Source organism: Meriones unguiculatus, chromosome 2 (assembly GCF_030254825.1).
Source record: "Meriones unguiculatus strain TT.TT164.6M chromosome 2, Bangor_MerUng_6.1, whole genome shotgun sequence".
NCBI classification, from domain to species: Eukaryota; Metazoa; Chordata; class Mammalia; order Rodentia; family Muridae; genus Meriones; species Meriones unguiculatus.
This window is the reverse complement of record NC_083350.1, coordinates 35,216,164-35,235,333: the sequence shown is the minus strand read 5'-3', so window position 1 is coordinate 35,235,333 and position 19,170 is coordinate 35,216,164. Positions and strand designations below refer to the sequence as shown.

The following is a 19,170-nucleotide window of genomic DNA, read 5'->3' as shown; positions in this document are numbered from 1 at the left end:
CCACTTGGAGACTGAGCTGCCTACGGGCTACATCTGAGCAGGGGTTCTAGGTCCTCCCCATGCATGGTCCTTGATTAGAGCGTTGGCCTCTGCAGGCCCCACTGGGCCCAGGTTTTTTGGCTCTGTTGGAATGCAATTCCCATCAAAATACCAAGACAATTCTTTACAGACTTGAAAGAACAATTCTCAGTTTCATATGGAAAAACAAACAAACAAAAAAACCAACCAAAATTGCTAAAACAAGCCTGTACAATAAAAGATCTTCTGGGGGTATAACCATCCCTGATCTCAAGCTATACTATAGAGCAACAGTAATAAAAACTGCATGGTATTGGCATAGAAACAGACTGGTGGATCAATGGAATCTAATAGAAGACTCAGAAATAAACCCACACACCTACACATACCCGATTTTTGACAAAGAAGGCAAAATCATACAATGGAAAAAAGACAGCATCTTCAACAAATGGTGCTGGTCTAACTGGATGTCTACATGTAGAAAAAATGCAAATAGATCCATATTTATCACCCTGCACAAAACTAAAGTCCAAGTGGATCAAAAACCTCAACATAAAACCAGACACACTAAACCTGTTAGAAGAAAAAGTGGGGAAGAGCCTTGAACTCATTGGCACAGTAGACAACTTCCTGAACAGAACACCCACAGCACAGGCCCTAAGATCAACAATGGGTGGGACCTCATGAAACCCTTAAGATCTTTATGGATCTGTGAGGGACTGTGACAGCCCAGACACCCTAACTTCCCAGGAGGGCTGTCTTTGGGACCTAACGAGCAGGAGAAGTGGGGACTGATTGCAAGGCACATACAGGCCTGGCCACCTCTGTGGCCACATTCCATGTATATGGTCTGAAGTGAGGAGCAGGATTCCAAACCTTCTGAGAAATGGGGTGACTCAATATGGAAGTGATGGTATGCCCAAGATGCACAGAAGTGCTTATCATTTGACCTGATTTTTTTTTTCCTGTATCTTCTGCACCAGTTATGGCTAGTTCTAAGATGCTATCAGGGAATATGTCACTAGTTTTCATTATTCTCTAGATAACATGTGTTGGGAAATTACCCATGCTATGCTATTTACGTAGACCCTTAAGGCTAGCTCCTTACTACAGTCTTAACACTGAGGAGGCCGAGGCAAGACGACTGCTGTGAATTCAGGACCAGCTTGGGCTCAGGGCCAGCCTGGGCTAGATAATAGACCTTTCTTTCAAAAGACGAGCAAAAGAGCGGTTACGTAGCTGTCGCTGCTTTGCCCTCGCTGTCTTTAGTGGGGGGAGAGAAGCAGGTATCAAGTGTGTAATCTGTTGACACATGTTGGCAAACTTTTTCAAAATGCATAAATATGAAAATGCACTCAGCCACCATCAGATTTCTCCTCTGCATTGCTTAATTTGGTTCTCAGCGTGATGACATGTTTATGCCATTATGCCAGCTCTTTAGCAAAGCTGTTTAAGTGGAAGAACTTTATAGATTTTTTTCAGTATATACCCTGATTTACAATTAGCGGTAAAAGTTGTCACTGACCCTCTAAGTGGAGCCGTCCGGATGGCAGTAAATGTCAGCTGATCCTAGTAGAGACACAGGTGAAAACGAAGGAATTAGACTAAATCTTCCAGATGGACAAACTACAGTATTTCCTAGGAGTGGTGGCCTGTTATGGAAATGTAAATGCTTTATCACTCACTAAGGAAAACTTGATTCGTGGATCTTAACAGTGTTGTTGTATGCCTGGGGTTGGACTGTTTGGGCTGGATCAGCGTCTCCGTATGGGCAAGGACCATGTCCAGTACTTCCCCAATGAGCTGTCCATTAGTGAGAGTCTGAAGGTAGAAGACCCCTCTGTCAATCTACTGAGGAGCAGTGGTTAACGCGCAGGTTGAAGCTCATGCTGTGTAGCATATGCGTCAGCCTGAATCCATGATGGCTGGCATGGGGACCATTCCTCATATCTCTTGTGAGGAATGTTGTTGGTGAGGACTTTGATGGACAGTTACGACTTTTCGATAGCGTTCCTTTGATTGATGGCCTAACAGACTCGTCTTCCTTTCCCAATTCTGTTTTCTGCTCTCACAGGCCGTCATCTTGGAAAATGAAGAGCTCCCCAAACTCTTCCTTGACTTCCTCAATGTAAGACACTTGCCCTCTCTACCAAAGGCAGAAAGTTGTGGGTAAGCACTGCTGTTTACCTGGTGGGTGGGTGTTTTAAGTTACTCTTCAACAACTGATAGTTCTAACAGATACCTCAGGGTCGTGCCACAGGGCAAACTGGCCACATCTGGGCTCGTAGCTGAGGTGTTAACTCTCTCATCCCCCTGCTCCCAGTGAGAGAAATCCCTCCCGAGTCTCCCATCTTGCTACAGATGGTCTCAGCAAACTCAAGCTTAGCCGTAAGGACCAATCTCTTAAATAACGGTGTCACATGAGGTCTGCTTCTGCCCTTGGGGTATCCAGGCACCTCTGCACCCCAGGCAGGACTGGAAGGAAAGAAACTTAGCCAGACAGGTGTGTTACACAGGATCTGGGCCCACAGTGAGCATGGCCTTCTCTGTTTTCAGCAAAACAGCTCTCTTTATTGGGGGTGAATTGGGGCTATATAAACCTTGGGGAGTGGAGTGTGTATCATTGGCTGGGGCCAAGGTGATGAGAAATGCATCCCCTGCATGAAGAGAATTCCAGATGCCAGCTGGACATGTCCTTAGAAGAAAGGAGGAGGTTTAACTGAAACCTGGCCACCAGGCTACCTGACTACCTCAAAAGTGGCAGAGGTCGAGTCGTATAGGCCATGTGCCCTGGGACACGCAGGCCCACAGCAAGGAGGGAACGGTCCTACTTCTTCCAGTCTCAGAATGATGGGTTTGGACACGTCTCAACCTCAGTTTTGCTCCCCCAGTTGCACGGCTTTCCAGCTGCACGACATAGTGTCACAGATGGTAATTATGAGTCCAGACAGTATAAGCAAGGACAGTCCCTCGACTTGTGCCAAGTCTATATATTCATATAGACTTCTATTATATAGGTGTATGAATGTGTCTGTGTGTGCTGTGTATGTGGAGAGGGTGCCTGTGGAAGCCAGAAGGGGGCATCAGCTCCACCAGAGCTGGAGTTACAGGTGATTGTGAGCTGCCCGACATGGGTGCTGAGATCCAAACCCAGGTCCTCTAGGAGAGCATCAGGTGCTCTTAATCACCGAGCCTAGCCATCTCTCCAGCCCCCATATCCTATAGTTTTAAATCGAGAGGTGACTTTAGAGGTCATTGGTCCAACACTCCTCATTTGGTTCTTGGCCAGAGGCACAGTATTTAAGTGTGTTTCCCAAGCCTTGCAAGTGGTAGGACCCAGACTTTCCACAGAGGGGAGGGGTAGGGCTGCTATCTTCTCTGAGTGCTGCTTCTCCCTCAGGAACTCATAAGTGATGGGGTTCAGTCCCTGTTAACTGTGGAGCTAGAGGCACACCACCCCCAGCAGCTGGAGAAAGTTCTTCTAAAGAGAGCTACAGCAAGCTGTGCTGAGCTAGGCTGTGAAAACAGTCAGCCACAAAGAAATAAGGCAGTAAATGTCAGGCAACAAAAATCCAGCAGCAGCAAGGGCTTTACCTTTTTCCCCCACTGTCTCCAGCCCTTTCCTGAAGTCAGGCTACACCTGAGCTGTCTGCTGAACGCAGTCCCCTGTCACCACTCCACATCAGAGCTGTGGACTCAAGGCCACTTGCTACTCACCCCAGAGCCTGGATTATGTTCCATACCCTCCAAGTAATCTACCTGCAAGTGTGTTCGTGTTTCCTGGGTCACAGATACTGTTGAGCTTTGCACAGAGGCATTAGCAATGACAGGGAAGACGGTCTTTTTACTTCTGTTTCAACCCCAAAACAGTAAAAGGCCATACGATTTTTAAATGATATTAAGGAAAGCTGAAATCCCCAGGATCTTCTAGGCTAAAGATTCCTTGGGATGAGTCATCAGCTGTGGTGTGGCTCAGTGCAAACTCTTCAGTTTTTCTGTTTGCTTCCCAATTCGGTGCTAAGGATGCTATCTTTTGCTTTGTTAGCGTAAATATTGGCCCAACTTATTTGGTCTTTTTCTTTCTTTCTTTCATTTATTAAAACTTTAGATCTTTTGATGAGACAGAATCTGAAGAATCAAGGTAAGAACTAACATCAGTCAACCAAGAGTTACAGAGATCAAAAATAGAACTGCAATTTGTTACCTGTGTATGTATGCTTAAAGTCATGCTTCTCTTGAAAGCCTTTGTTGATACTGGTTTTAAGAGGTTAAATATTTGACAGTGATTTGCAGCATTAATTATTTATAATTAGGAATGAAAAGGGTTAAGAACCCCACATAGCTTCATGCAGGTAATAACAGTATTGTTTTACGTATGATCAAATCACAGTTTTTGGAAAGTACTTTCCAGCAGTGATGTTTACTGCAAAGATGAGATGAGTCTGTCTCATAGCCCCCAGAGAAATATTTGGAAGACAGATACAGCGCCCATGGTTTCCCTCCATGTGTTTGCTGCTGTTCATCCACGCTGGTGGATGCGGAGACCTGAAGACGTTCCACAAAGCAGTTTGATCCCCTCAAAGCTAGTTTGTAGTGTTTTCTGTTTACCATCGTCCCCCGATGCTGACATGCCTGTTTCTGACCTTTCCAGCAAGCTGTCCCACCAGCCCGTGTTGCTGTTCCTCGGGGATCCATACGTCTTGCCTGCAGCCAGCGGTAATCAAACCTGTCATCTGCTACAGCTCTTTACTGATCTGCCCCGGCACCACATAAACCACGTTTGTAATACGGGTCTAGCAGAGTGACATCGGTCCAGGGCTTAATCATCTGCCAATAAACCAGGGCTCTCGGTGTAAGAGACATTTAGAATTTTAATTGGGGCCGGCCTTTCAGGAGGAAATGTAATTTTTCTTTCTCTCTTCCTAGCCTATTTTGAATTAGAGAAAGAGGGGATGAAGGTATTTATTTTTCTTCTTTTTGTGTGTGTGATGTTTTTTAGACTGCTGCTTGTTTTTAATCTGGAGGTCGGTCTAGGTTCAAGACTCTAGTCCTTAAAAATGCTTCTTTCCAAAAACCGTGTGCATGCGTTGCAAATATACCCACCCATGTTTCTATTTAGATTTCCGTGTCTGTGATGGTAGACTATATATTTTTAAGTTGTATATTTTAAATACAACTAATTGACTTAAGTGTAACCATAATCAATATTTTAGCATACATCCTTTTTCAGTTGCAATTCCCCCGAGTTAGTCTCGAAATGTTCTCCTATGCAGCTTTCCCAGAGGACATTCTCCGGCATTATCTCATTTAATTTGCAAGCAGCCTTATAAAATAGATTCAGCAGGTAATATCACTGGCTAAAGGGGAAAATCCAGGCTCAAGGATGTCAGTGACTTGCCAGGCTCAGGTGGACCATTTGAGGCCCGAGTTTTTTCTTTGCTTTTAGCATGTCGGGTCTCCCACCTCTGGGCATCACAAGTATCACAACCACAGGAAAGCACAGATACAGGGTCCATTGTTTCTGTCAACAAACATTCCTAGGAGCTGGAGAAGGGGCTTGTTGTCAGGGGCTTGTACTGAGATCACCCACTTGCTTACCAGTAGAAGAAAGGTGGCCAGGACCAGACTAGCTCGCCAACAGCCTCCTCCGACTGTGGTCAGAGAGTTGCCTCAGCTGGAAGGAATACGGTTTCCCGGAGAGGCTTTTTGTGCATGTCATCTCAGTGGGGAACTGCTGTCCCTCTTAAGAACTGCTTCCCGTGTTTAACGTATTTGTATGTTAGCTGGCATTGTGCTAATAGGATATCACCTAGTCTAGACTGAAATAGTCATCTTCTTTATTCAGATATTTCAGGTACCTGTCCCAAGTTCCTGCCGCAGTGGAGAGAACAGAATGATGACTGGACAGGAATAGCCGAGAGCTCAGTGGAAAGGGAAGGGTGTTTTCCGATCCTCAAATCTGATTCTTTAAGCAGTACCTACCACATAGTATATGCTTTGACAGTGGAGGCCAGACGAGCCTCTGGGAAGAAACGTCAGGGGCAAATGTGGGAAGCAGGAAGATTAAGGTGTGCGTATTGTTGGCCACTTGATCGTGTGGACCAAAATAAGGCAACTCCTGTTTGAGAGTAGCTGTAATTAATGGGCTTGGTGGTCAGGAAGAAACATGGGTGCAGGAGCCAACCCTCATGTTATTTTCTTAGAATTTTGTTACACCTAGTTTTAGAAATCCAATTCCTTCAGCCTTAGAAAAACTTTATCTGTATCACACCGTGGTAAGATGCTTTTTAGCAGGTGGCAGTCGTTATGCCTGAAACTACAAAATGTGGAAGTTATCTTGAGATTTGCTGATTCCCATCTACATTTACTGTCTTTACAGTTCAGACCTCCTGCCTGCGGGTCCTTTTAGAAAATGCTAATACTCAAGGCTGGATAGGTGGTGTTAAAGAGCTTGCCACCCAAGCATAAAAATCTGAGTTTCACCCGCAGAACCCCAACAAAAAAGCCATGCATGGTGGTACATGTTTATAACCCAGCACTTTGGAGGCAGGTACAAGGATCCCTGGCACTTACTGGCCAGCCACACTTGCTGAAGCACTGTGCCCTCAGTCACTGAGACCTCGTGCAAGAAAACAAGGAGATAATGCCTGAGAATAACATCAGAGATTGCCCTCACATGCACACACACACACAAGAAAAAAACAGGCTGCTAACTGATCCTTATCTTCTTTTAACAAAAGACAAGAGAATACCCTCGGTTTTAAAGATGTTTATTTCTGCTTTACGTGTATGAGTATCTCGCCTGCATGTATGTGTATGCACCGTCTGTGGGCCTGTAGAGGCCTCTGGAGCAGGAGGTATGGATGTTTGTGGGAGCCGCCATCCATGTGGGTGCTAGGAACCAAACCCAGGTCCTCTGCAAGAGTAGCAAGTGCTCCTAACCAGCTAGCCATCTCTAGCCACCAGAGAGAACTCTCCTCACAGCCTCAAAGGCATGTGCATTTCTGCCTTTGTCTTAATGTTTCTGGAAGGTGCAAAACAGCTCCTTCCGAGGACCCAGGAGTCCTCACTGTGTGAACATTCTGGACAACTCTCTTCTTTGTCTTACTGGCCCTTTCTTCAGCTTTAGATGTTGGCCACATCCTCTCCCTTCAATGCTGTCTCACCCTTGGCTTTCTCGTCAAAGACTGGACCCTGCTCACTGAGCTTTTCCTTAATCTGCTCGTGGCCTTCAACTACCCCATCTGTGCAACTAAGAGGCAGTGTTTTCTTTCCAACACAGACACTTGCTCTGGGTTGCAAGAGCTCTGCCATCTACTCCTTACATACTCCACTTGATCCCAGCTACTCTGCTACTCATTCTGGGCCTCAAGTGCACCAAGCCTGCCAGCCCTACCCCCAGGGCACTTGCCCTGCCCATCCTGCTGACCCTGACAGCCCTGCCGACTCTACCCTCGGGGCATTTGCCTTGCCAACCCTGCTCCCGGGACACCTGCTGCTTCCTCCTTGAATCTTCCGGCCTGCATGCTTGGTGGCTGTGTCATCTCCCTGGCCTCATATTGAACGTCACCGCTTTGAAGGTTTTACTGCCTCTCTCTTTAGAGCAGCCTCCTTCCAGCTTTGTTCTGCTGTCACTGCTCAGGGTGAACCATCATTAGTAAACTAATGCCAGGAAAAGTAACAAGAAATGTATCCCACACCGTGTCACTTCCCCTCCTCTCCCAATGGGAGACAAAGGAAAGAACAGGTTTCCGAGTTAATCAAGCAGTAGTGGACATTGTATTAGCTAATACAACGATGAAGCCTGAGTCTAAAGTTTAAAGTACAGTGAAACAAATGAGCAGGGGCAGGCCCAAAGCCCAATTATCCCATCACTGGCCATTAGGTTGCCAGACCCCCCCAGTCCACTCACTTTTTCTCAGAGCACTCTGTTCAGTAGAAGTGGCTGCAGGCTGCCTCCTCTGGAAAGCCTCAGCGCCGGCTTCTCCCTGTGAGGGACACTTTCTCCTGGACAGCCTCACAAGTCTCCTATAGGACCTCCTTCACATCTGCTCAAGCAGCCCTTTCCCTCTGGGCCTTCTTTCCCTTTCCTGCCCCCTGCCCTGTAACCCTTTCCCGGTTTTGTGTCCTTGCTTTGAAGCCACTCTCTGACATGTTAATCATGTTATGGAATTACTCATCGGGCATAACAGTGTTCTCACTGTTGTTTTATGGGACTTCGTTGAATCTACTTCAGTTAAATATATTCATGGTATAAATTAACTGTATTTAAGCAAACTTTCAGATTTCAAATGGCAAAGGATAACAATATGCCACCTGTATGAAATACGTTTGTTTGGATATTTTACTGAAAATTAACCAATGGTTCAATTTATTAATATCTGTATGAGAAATAAATTTAAAATTAGAATTAGCTAGACCATTGCTTCAAATACACAGATATATAGCATATTACAAGCTTTTAAAGATCTGACCTGTGAAAAAAGTGTGTGTGTGTTTATACTGTCTGTGTGTCTGTGTGAGGCAGAAAGGCACACACTAAGAAAGCCACGTCAGCCAGAGATAACTCAGTATTTGTGTAGCAGAGAGATTTGTTAAAACATTTTATTTGTCTCATTTGCTTGCTAACACCTATCCAATGGGCTGGACAGAGACTGGAATTTACTTACATTCCCAGTAAGTAGATGGGTGTGTGGCATGTGGTAATGGCCAGGTATGTACTGAGTGCCAGGCCCAGTCCATGAACTCGGTTACTCACCAACTCTTCAGTAACCTGTGAGGAAGGCGCTGGTGTGAAATCCACGTCACCACTGTGAAAACAACTCAGCTGCCATCCTAGAGTTGGGGGTTAATGCCCAGGATGCATTGCCATTTCAGGAAGCATTTGCTAAGGTAAACGCGTCAGCATATCCAGCTACTTACTTGACCTCGGCCTCGACTAGACTCAAAGGTGTCTCAAACTCAGAGGGGCCCAGACTGAGTAGATTGGCCTGTAGTTCACTCTCCTTTCCTAGCTTCTCCCACAGCCCTCTGGCTTTGTAAGACAGAAAGCCGAGGAGCACCTGTGATGTCTTCAATTATTATTAATGATTTTCTTCTCCTTTCTCCCTCCCCTCCGGCTTCTTCCCTCTCCCTTCTCCCCTCTTCTGAGGCAAAGTCTCGCTCTAAGCTGTATAATTTAGAGTCACTATATAATTTGGGTTGCCCTTGAACTTGAGGTCCTGCCTCAGCTTTTAACACTTGAGATTTCACACAGGTTGTATCACTCCATCCAGCTGAAGCTTTGACTTCTCCCTCTTCTCCACTAGTCACTTGTGTCTGTCACCCGGTCACACCCTCCCTTCCTCGAGAATCCGTCCACTCTTCTGTGTCCTGCGTCAGGGTCTCCCCCTGAACTGCAGCAGTGAGCAGATCCATCTGTGCCCACCTCACACTTGGCTTCACTTTGTTCTCTGAGTGGCGGTCAGTCGTCTCTTCGGCCTTTCCCTCTGTCTCATCTCGCTCCAGGTCCGTGGGTACATTTCTAATAAAGCCCGAATCCCCTTGAGATCTTCCCAGGTGGGACGTGGTACCTCCCTCCTGAGCACCAGCCCCCTTCCCGCCTCGCTTCCGCTGAGGACTCAGCCCTCGGGGCTCCCTTGCCATCGACTGTATTGTCAGCTCATCTGGCCCTGGAGCCTCCCCACCTTCTCCAGTGAAGGCCAGTTCCCCCATGCCTGACTTTACGCGGCAGCTACTCTATAGGATATGGGTGTATGAAGAAAAGTAGTAAGGTATTGGCCCATTTGCTTAATAACTGTATTTGAGGTGCCCAGCTTCCACCTACTTCCTGACATAATTGTGTACAGAGGGAAGCTTAAACCTGAAGGTCTGAGCTATGGGAAGACAGAGCCCCCTGCACGGTCCTCAGTGCTTTACCTGCTCCATGCGAGGAATGGGCTCAACATAACACATGCACCTCTGCATCTCCTTTGTGCCTTCCGCAAAAATGAGGCTGGTTAGCTGGGCGTTGTGGCGCATCTTTAATCCCAGCACTCAAGAGGCAGAGGCAAAGGCAGGTGGATCGCGGTGAGTTCAAGGCCAGCTGGATGTACAAAACAAGTTCAGGACAGCCAAGGCTACACAGAAAAAAACCTGTCTCAAAAACCAAAACAACAAAAAATAGGCTCTTTTCTCAAGTTTGACAGGTTGACTTTTGTTAGAATTTTGCCCTTTCGAATCAAAAACACAGGCCCCATCTTTCTGTTCTCGAGACGTGCGCCTGCAAGCACACACATGCTAACTTGGACTAAGTACCCCTGTGACCCTCAGTGCAAAAACCGCAGCCAAGTATTCCCCATAGAAATCTTGGAATTCCTTCAAGTGTATTGAGATTTTGTTAGAAATTGAATTGCCAGCGTAATCCATCTTCCTTGTGAGGAAACATCCAGATAAAGAGCCAGGGCCTGGCGGCATTAACCATTAGAAGAGCAGCCCCTGAATCAATACACTACAAATCTGGCCGTGCAGCCCTGCCGAGGCTGGTGGTAGCCAAAGTGGCCTCTGCCTGTTTGCCCAGGGGTAAATACGCCCAGGTAGTAGCCCTGACCTCTGACACCATGGCCTTGGTCTCTGACCTTCTTTCCTGACTAAGGTCAAACGGCTTGGTCATGTGGACTCCACAAAGATGTGGTGGCTCTGACCCTTTGTCCATAAAACGCGATTGTCTGTTGTCGGTGCGCGTTAAGAAAAGCGGCTCTCCTTTTCTTTTCAGATTTTCCAAATGTCGTCATCGAAGGGGTTCTTCGTGGGGTATTTTACTCTCACCGGCAGCCCAGGTAGAAACCCCACCTGGCTGCAAGAAGCCGAGCTAAGTGTCGACGGCAATAGCAAGAAAGGCGATCTCTCTACCACGTTAACCGAAACTCCAGGACACAGCAGCTCCAGCTAGTGGGAAAAGTCACAGTCCTGGCTTCCTTCAGAACAGGGACATTTCTACTGAACGGTGCTTTTACAATGAGAAACTGGACCATGGCGGGGTCAGCCGAAGACTAGTTGTTGGAGAAGTGAAAGGGAGAGGCCGACGTGGGAACTCAGGAAAAGGAGGCCACGGTGGATTCCTGGGAGCCCCGAGTGTCACGAAACAGATCCAGCCTATGCATCAGTCGCTCCATTTGTTCATTGGAAACCAACCATATCCTGAGTCACGATGACACTGAGCAGCTTCAGGGGCCCTGACACGCCCATCCTTACACCATGAGATTTTTCTCATCAGGGATACTCCAGAAGGAGTGCAGGTACCCGAAGACTATCCTGAAACGCACTGTGCCCGACTAGACGTCCAGTTATACTGACAGAGAACGCATTGAAGAATAGAGCACATTCAATTCTCCATTACAGTGGGGTTGCTGCCCGCCTCCAGGTTAGCTTCTCGCATCAGCCGCTTGAGGTGAAATGGGGTGTTGGGACAATCCTCGAGATCCCTCTAGAAAGAAGCTGTGCCGGAAGTGTGCCCTCCGCCATTTTTTCCTCTAGTATTGGAAAGAGTGAGTGCTCCTCTGAGGACCTACTGATACTCTGGCAAGGTTCCAGGGGCCATTTCATACAGAAAGTACATACTTTAAATACTAGAATCACACTGAAAATCACGTCCGTAGGAACTGGACGTGAGTTGACCGTGGCTGCGACAAGAACAGATGGACTGTTTGTGGCTGGGTTTCCTCAGCGGTGTACATTCATGGTGTTGTCACAGGCCTTTGTGTGGTTGTTCTGACGTGTGTCGTGTACGGAATCATGTAAGCTAGCTGTTTGATGCTGTCTCTCCACTGGGTGTCACACAGACAGCCATCTTCCCCGTAGTGATGGAGCAGAGTGTGTGTCCTTCCTCTGTGTGTGTGCTGATGAACAGCCTACTAATGGTTATGAATTTTCATAAATTTAAATGTGGGAGAAAATAATTTACAATTAAAATACCATGTCATGAATTTTTATTGGAGTCTGAACTTCCAGATTGAAAGCCTGCTGCAAACTTTTAAAGATACATTTTTATGATGGATTGTGTAATTACATGTTGGAAATAAAGTAACCAAGTGTTATCAACAACAAAAATAACTAGTGAAGTATTAGAGACACTTTTTAAAATGTTTTTATGTTCCTAGCTATTTTGAGTTAAATAAAAACAAACAAAAGTATTTGAATTTGTCTTTTCCCAGAATTTTTCTGCAAGCACAGATTATGCCTTTTTCTACATATGAACAGAACACATATTCAACAACTCTCACATTTCACATAGATGTGGATTTCTGGACTGATGGGATAAATTACCTCATCCATTATTAAACTAATGGATACTCATTAAATACCTCGTGATTTGCTAAATTATGCGTTTTTAAAAATAAACAGAGACCAAATATATATAGTGGTATGCTACTAAAAAAAAAATCTTTTAGCTGATAATGGTGGCTCACACCTGTGATCCCAGCACTTGTGGGGCAGAGGCAGGAGGATCTCTGTAAGTTTGAAGCCAGCCTGGCTTACCCAGCTAGTTCCAGGCCAGCCAAGGCTGTATGGTAAGACTTTGTCTCAAAACCAAGACAAAGATAAATCATTCTTTTTTTGAAAATTAAATCACATATGAGCAATGACCTTTTTAAAATTCATTTTTTAAAATGTAGTAGATGGGCTGGAGAGACGGCTCAGTAGTTTCAGGTAGCACAAGAGCACTGGCTGCTCTTTCAGAAGTTCTAGGTTCAATTTTCAGCACTCACATGTGGCTCACAGTCGTCTGAAGCATTTATACTATCGTCCCATGAAATTCAATGCCCTTTTCTGGTGTGTATACATGAAGACAAAACATACATAAAACACATAAATCTTTTAAAAAATTAAAATGAAATGAAATTTTAATATATAATCTTTGGTTTTTTGTTTGTTTCTGTTTTTTGTTTGTTTTTTTTAATTTTTGAGACAGGGTTTCTCTGTGTAACCTTGGCTGTCCTGGACTCACTTTGTAGACCAGGTTGGCCTCAAACACACAGAGATCTGCCTGCCTCTGCCTTCCTGAGTGCTGGGATTACGGGTGTGCATCAGCTTAGTACAGACTCTTACCACTTGGGTTCTTGCAGGAATTTTAAGCCACTGTAGGTCTTTTAAGCACAAAAGGTTGTATCCCTGAAGCTAAGAAGACCTATGTCAGTTCCCCAGCGCCCACCTCTAAGGCCTGACAACACACTCCCATAATGCAGACACTGGACAAGTGGAGGATCCATGAGACCCTCTGGCCAACCTGTCTAGTTGAATCAGCAACTTCCACCATCGTTGAAAGACCTTGCTTCAAAAATAAAGTGAGAGCCATTGAGGAAGGCATCCAGTGTTGACCTCTGGCCCCCACGTGCATGCTCACACACACACGCACACACATGAATACATACACACCAAAGTTTAAAAAAAAAAAGATTTTCCAGTCAGTATACACATCCCAGAGCAATAGGAAGTTGGCATTCATCCCACGTTTTCCACTCCATCGCCCATCAGCATATAGCTGACTATAGTAGTGTAGTCATCCCTTACTGCAAGGGAGTCTGGGAAGAAGCTGGCTAGCCTGGTGGACCAGCTCAAGACACACTGGGGAGATGGTGGCATCTGCTTTTGTGGTTATAACTATTATAAAACTATAAAAAGGACATAGAAAGAAACCCCCTTCCCATCCTAACTCCCAAATACTCTCGTCTCCTCCTATGAGCAACCAGGGTAGTTAAGTTTTCCTGTTAGTACTTAGTTAGCACTTTGAGAGATAATTCCTCTGTAGGCAAGAATATATTGTCCATCTAATAATATTTATTTTGTTTGATTTTTTAGGTTATTGTATATTATGTGTATGAGTGTTTTGCATGTATGTACATATGTGCAGCACATACATGCTTGTCTAGTGCCCTCAGAAGAGGGTCAGGTTCGCCGGAAGTGGAGTTACAGGTGCTTGTGAGCCACCCCAGGAACTGAACTCGGTCCTCTGGGAGAGCAATAAGTCTCTTAGTTTCTAAGCCATTTCTCCAGCTACATCATGTAATGTTGATACATGCTAGTTCCCCCTTTTTACAAACACAGTAGCCTGCAATACCCATCTTTTATACATATTTTCATAAAATGACACGTCTTCACAAGTCTATGGGAGTATGCAAAAGTATGTTTCTCTTTACAGCTGTGTATGTCTGCTACAGTTTATGCAACCAGTACTATATTCATGCAAATGTTGACATTTTTCTACTATAAAATGTATAAGTGTTCTATGCACATGAATTTTAATAATAATTTTCAAAAAAATGATGATCGCAACAAAACTTTCCTGTAAAAACCCAAGTGTCGATGCACATGTATAATGTTTGATCATTGGGTTCTGCTGAGCACATGTAAATATACTTACGCTATTTTACTCTTGGGCTCTGTTGCACACACAGCACGCCATACACAAGCTGTTCAATGTGAGTGATACATGGAGCCAGTCCGGAAGCTCTCCATGTGGGAAAGTAATAAAAAAAACTGATCTATTTAAAACACAGATTCATGAGCAGTAGAGACATAAAGGGGCAGAGGACAGAAAAAGAAGGAAAAGGAAACTCCATTGCCGCCTGAGCCGGGATGTAGGGCAGGCCTTCCTACTTCATCCACATGGCTGTCTGATGTTCAAAAGGCATCCATGTGTACGGTACCTGAGAATACTGTGGTCACTGCTGCCTGGCAAACCCTGCATTTATAAGCTCACTTTGGAAAGTGTGGAAATCCCACCATCACAGTTGGAGAAGTAATCACACTTCAAAAAGCTCACAGGGCTTTTGTCTCTCCTGTTAATTTGATCAGTGGGTGGGACATGGCCACTTCAGCACTTAGTTGATTTGGTCATACTCCTGAGGACGGCCTCCATGAAGGAGAACCACTGAAGGGTGTGAAGAAGCTAAAGCTATGGTGCACTGCATTTCTGTGGGAAATGTTATGATGACCCTTCCAGAAAGTCAATAGAATTTCCCTATGGCCCCGTGACCTGGAAATGAGGGCAGCACTGGAAGATGGCATTTGTATATCTGTTCACAGAGCTGGGTTACAATAGTCCAAAGGAGAGACAACCTAAGTGGCCATCAGTCGAGGAGTAGGTTTAAAACAAGTGAATTCTGGTGCTGTATGGATGAACCTTGAAGACACAAGTGAGTAAGCCAGTCATGAAAGGACAAATACTGTATAGTGCCATTTATATGTGATATTTAGGGTAGTCAGATTCCAAGACAACAAAATCCAGTGGTGCCCGGCGCTGGAGGAAGTGGGCATGGGGAGTCAGTGGTACGTAGATTGCTTTAGAGAAGATGACAGTTCTGGAGATGGATGGTTGTACAAACGTGGGTGTGGTCAAAGCACACCACTAAAAATGATCAGGATGACTGATTTCATAGTTTATCTTTCACCTCAATGGGAAACAACTTGAAGGAGGTGGTTCGGGGCAAGTGGAACTCTGTGAGTAAAGACAGTACTCCATTGGTGCTGTCTACTGTGGGTGTAGGAACCTCGGCACACACCTGCTTGCTGCACTCACAGTTCTGGAAACTTCAAAGATTCAAGCCGGGTTCAGACCTCTAAGGTTGTCAGCCAGAGCCGTGTATCAGAAGCATTTAGGTTTCTGAGGTAGACGGGGCCATCCCTTCTGAGGAGTCAGGACCACACAGCTGACTGACACCCTTGGAAGGAGCCACAGTCAGATGTTATGACTTGTCTTTAGCATCTCTTTAATTTTTATCTTATTTTATATGCATTGGTGTTTCATCCGCGTTTGTCCATGGGAGGGTATCCCTGTGAGGGTGTCTCTTGGAACTGGAGTTACAGACAGGTGTGAGCTACCATGTGGGTGCTGGGAATTGAACTTGGGTCCTCTTAACCACTGAGCCATCTCATCTCTCCAGCCCCTCACGTCCTCTTTATTAACCCACTGAGTCTAACTGATGCTGCCTGTGTGAACCTGGGTGTGAAGATCTTTCTGCTGGTTAGTTTCTACCAACTTGAAACAAACTAGACTCTCCTGGAAGAGGAAAGGTCAGCTGAGGAACTGCGCCCATCAGATTGTACTGTGGGCCTGTCTGTGAGGTATTTTCTTGATTAATGATTGATGGGAGATGGTCCAGCTCACTGTGGGCAGTGCAAACCCTGGGCAGGTCGTCCTGCCGTGAATAAGAAAGCCAGTTGAGTGGGCCACGATGAGCAATCCAGTCCGCAGTGTTCTGTGGCTTCTACTTCACCTTCTACTCTGCTTGACTTCCTTCCTTGGCTTCTCTCCATGGTAGATTGGGATTGGGATGGGTAATAAACCTTTTCCTCCCGAATTGCTTTTGGTTGTGGTCTTTTTCACAGCAATGGGAAACAAAGTAGGACAGGGGCCATCCACCATACTGTGAGCAACCCACCAGCCGCCACACCACCAAAGAAAAATAAGTTCTCCCCTTTCAGTAGCTTATCAGTTGCTGATAGCTTCTCAGCTGGACGTGGACCCTTCATGAGTCATTTCCAAGTCCATGTTGGATGTTGACTGGCTTGATCTTACAGAGGATTTTTATAGATGGTCATAGCTGCTGTCAGTTCCTAAGTGTAACGGCCATTTCATGTCCACGAGATAGCATCTTACATTCTTTCTGCCCTCTCTTCCATGATATTTTCTGAAGGACCAGGGAGGTTGCTACTTCCATGAGTTTTCCTGATCAACTTAAAATCTGCAGTTATCAGTGAGAATAAAGCCAAAACAGAGCCAAAATGTTGATGACTTCCAGAGAGTAGACAGGCTGAACTTTGTTCCCTAAGGCAGCACGGTGGGAGACATCCCTTAGTAAATGGTTGACAATTCATGAAACAGAATTCATCATGGAGGATGGGTTGATATAAATTTCCCACTTATAGCTGAGTACTTGAGAGTCATTTATTCTCAGCGCTTTGGCCAGTTATGAATCCATCTGTTAACCATTGTTCATTGCAAACAGAAGCTTCTTTGACAAAGGTGAAGAGCAGCATTAATCCATGGCTGTAACTGTAAATATTTAAAAGGCCGTTTCACATGTTCATTTAGAAAAATGATAATACGTTCTCCCCATGGGCCTGGACCTGAGCCATGCATGATCCATGGGCCTGAACCATGGACCAGGTTTACAGTTCAGACATTAATTCTTTCCTGTAGAGCAGGCTTCAAATCCAGTCACAAAATGATTGGTCACCCTCACTCTAATCATATCATCATTGTATCAGTAGGTATCACCTGGCTGGCAGGTCAGTATTGTAGCATACTGGGTCCACCACTGGATACGTCCATTGATTAATCGCTCACCAAGAAGCCCGACGTCATGCATAGGACTATAAAAGCTCACCAGCAGAGAGGAAGTTTTCAGATCAGTTCCAGTTTGGTTTCTCAGTGTCCCAAAAATCAATGTGTGTTGTATCTTCAACAATAGATTCATGCTATCTGCTGGGCGCCTAACAGTGGTAACAATAACCTGTGTGGTTTGGAGCCATTCTGGGGCCTTCTGACCAATAAGTTTAGCATCTTAAGGGATTTCTCTCCCCCTTCCTCTTCTCTTGTCTGTTCTCCTGTTTTCTCTTCCTTACACCTCAAACTCTCCCTCCACCCTCTCTGTGTCTTTGCGATAATCTGCTGTGTTGCCTCTGCTGGTGTTGAACTCCTGGGCTCAAGTGATCCTCCTGCCAAAGCCTTTTGATTAGCTAGGATTGCAGGCACATGCCATTGCACCTAGCTGAGCAACTTGTTAAGTTTACTTTCATAACTCCTTCAGAATCCACTATCCAGAAATATACTATTTAAGTCAGGGAGTTGTATGTGGCCATAGGAAGAAACTTTGAAAAAATATCCAGGGTGATTGACAGATTTGAGGAACATTCTCATTCAATGTGGTCATACACTATGGGGGAGATTCTATATTTGCTTTTTCAGCCATTCATCTAGTTAAGTACATTTGAGCTCCTCCAGTACAGTGAGGCACTGTGATAGCCCTCTAGAATAACGATATAATCTCAGTTTCATGAATTGTCAATTTACTAAGGAGTGTCTCCCACTGTGCTGAGTTAGGGAACGAAGTTCAGCCTGTCCACTCACTGGACGTCAGCATCAGCTTGGCTCTGTTGGCTTCATTCTCACTGATGATTGTAGATTTTAAGTTCATCAGGGAAAGTCAGGGAAGTAGCAATCACTAATTCCAAACTGCAGTGTCTACATTTGTTTTCTGTTTGTGCAGCTACATTGTGACACCCAGAACTTTGATAGTAAATGAGAATGTAGTTTATGTGAAGGGGAGGTGAAAACACACCTTTAATCCAGGAGACAGAGGCAAGCAGATCTAAGTTCAAGGCCAGCCTGGAATAGAGCAAGTTTCAGGTAAAGAAAAGCTTAGGTCCAGGCATGATGGAACACATCTTTAATCCCAAACAGTGAAGGTAGAGTTAGTTTGTAGAAGGATGAAGCATGGTTGAAAGTGATGTCTAATTAAGTGGCAGAAACCGTGAAAGACTTGACGGAATAGGATATACCCAACTCTCACGAGAAGAGTGAGGGAAGGGAAGATACTTAAGGGGCAATGAGGGAAAGAGACAGAGGAGAGAGTTTTTTACCTGGATAGTAACAGAGAGACAGATTGCAGAGAAAAATCTCAGGTGAAGACCAAATGAGTCAGAGAACAAGAAGGAACCAGGAGATTAGAGCAGATTGCTTGACTTAGTCTGAGGCCAAGCAGGGCAATTCAGAGGCTAAGAGAAAAGCCAGATTGAATAAGTCAGCTGGGAGAAGAGTTTGAGCCAGATCAGCTGAGCTGAACCAGCCAGCCCAGAGCTCAGTAAGAACAAGGAAGGGTGAGCTTATTAAAAGGTAAGCTTATTAAGTCTCAGAGGCTGAAAACATTCTAGGCCTAGGTTAGATTGTCTGGAGGCTAGAAGCTTCCAGGACGAGGCCTAGGTTAGCAGACAAAGGCAGTAAGCCTCCAAGACAACAACTGAACGAGGAGAATAAAAGTTCCTTTTACCGAGGATGGCTTACTTAGGGGACAGTAATTTTAAAGGTCCAGGGTGCTGCAGGAATACTCTCTGACTCTTAAGAAGCTGGTGAGTGTGGACACTTAGCTAACTTCCCAGAAGCCACAAGAATGA

The 19,170-nt window shown here is 45.3% G+C and overlaps 1 protein-coding gene across 3 annotated transcripts in view; it reads left to right on the top strand.

Annotated features, from left to right (window-relative positions):
- Nucleotides 1-12,188, top strand: part of Snx24 (sorting nexin 24) — a 138,221-nt gene extending 126,033 nt beyond the window's left edge. For all 3 annotated transcript variants that reach the window (XM_060377266.1, XM_060377267.1, XM_060377268.1), the window contains 4 exons: nt 2,093-2,187; nt 4,127-4,159; nt 4,670-4,734; nt 10,772-12,188. In XM_060377266.1, coding sequence (XP_060233249.1) covers nt 2,093-2,187; nt 4,127-4,159; nt 4,670-4,734; nt 10,772-10,839 — 261 coding nt within the window. In that variant the 3' untranslated portion in view covers nt 10,840-12,188. The remainder of the gene's footprint in view (nt 1-2,092; nt 2,188-4,126; nt 4,160-4,669; nt 4,735-10,771) is intronic.
- The last annotated feature ends 6,982 nt before the right edge of the window (nt 12,189-19,170 follow it).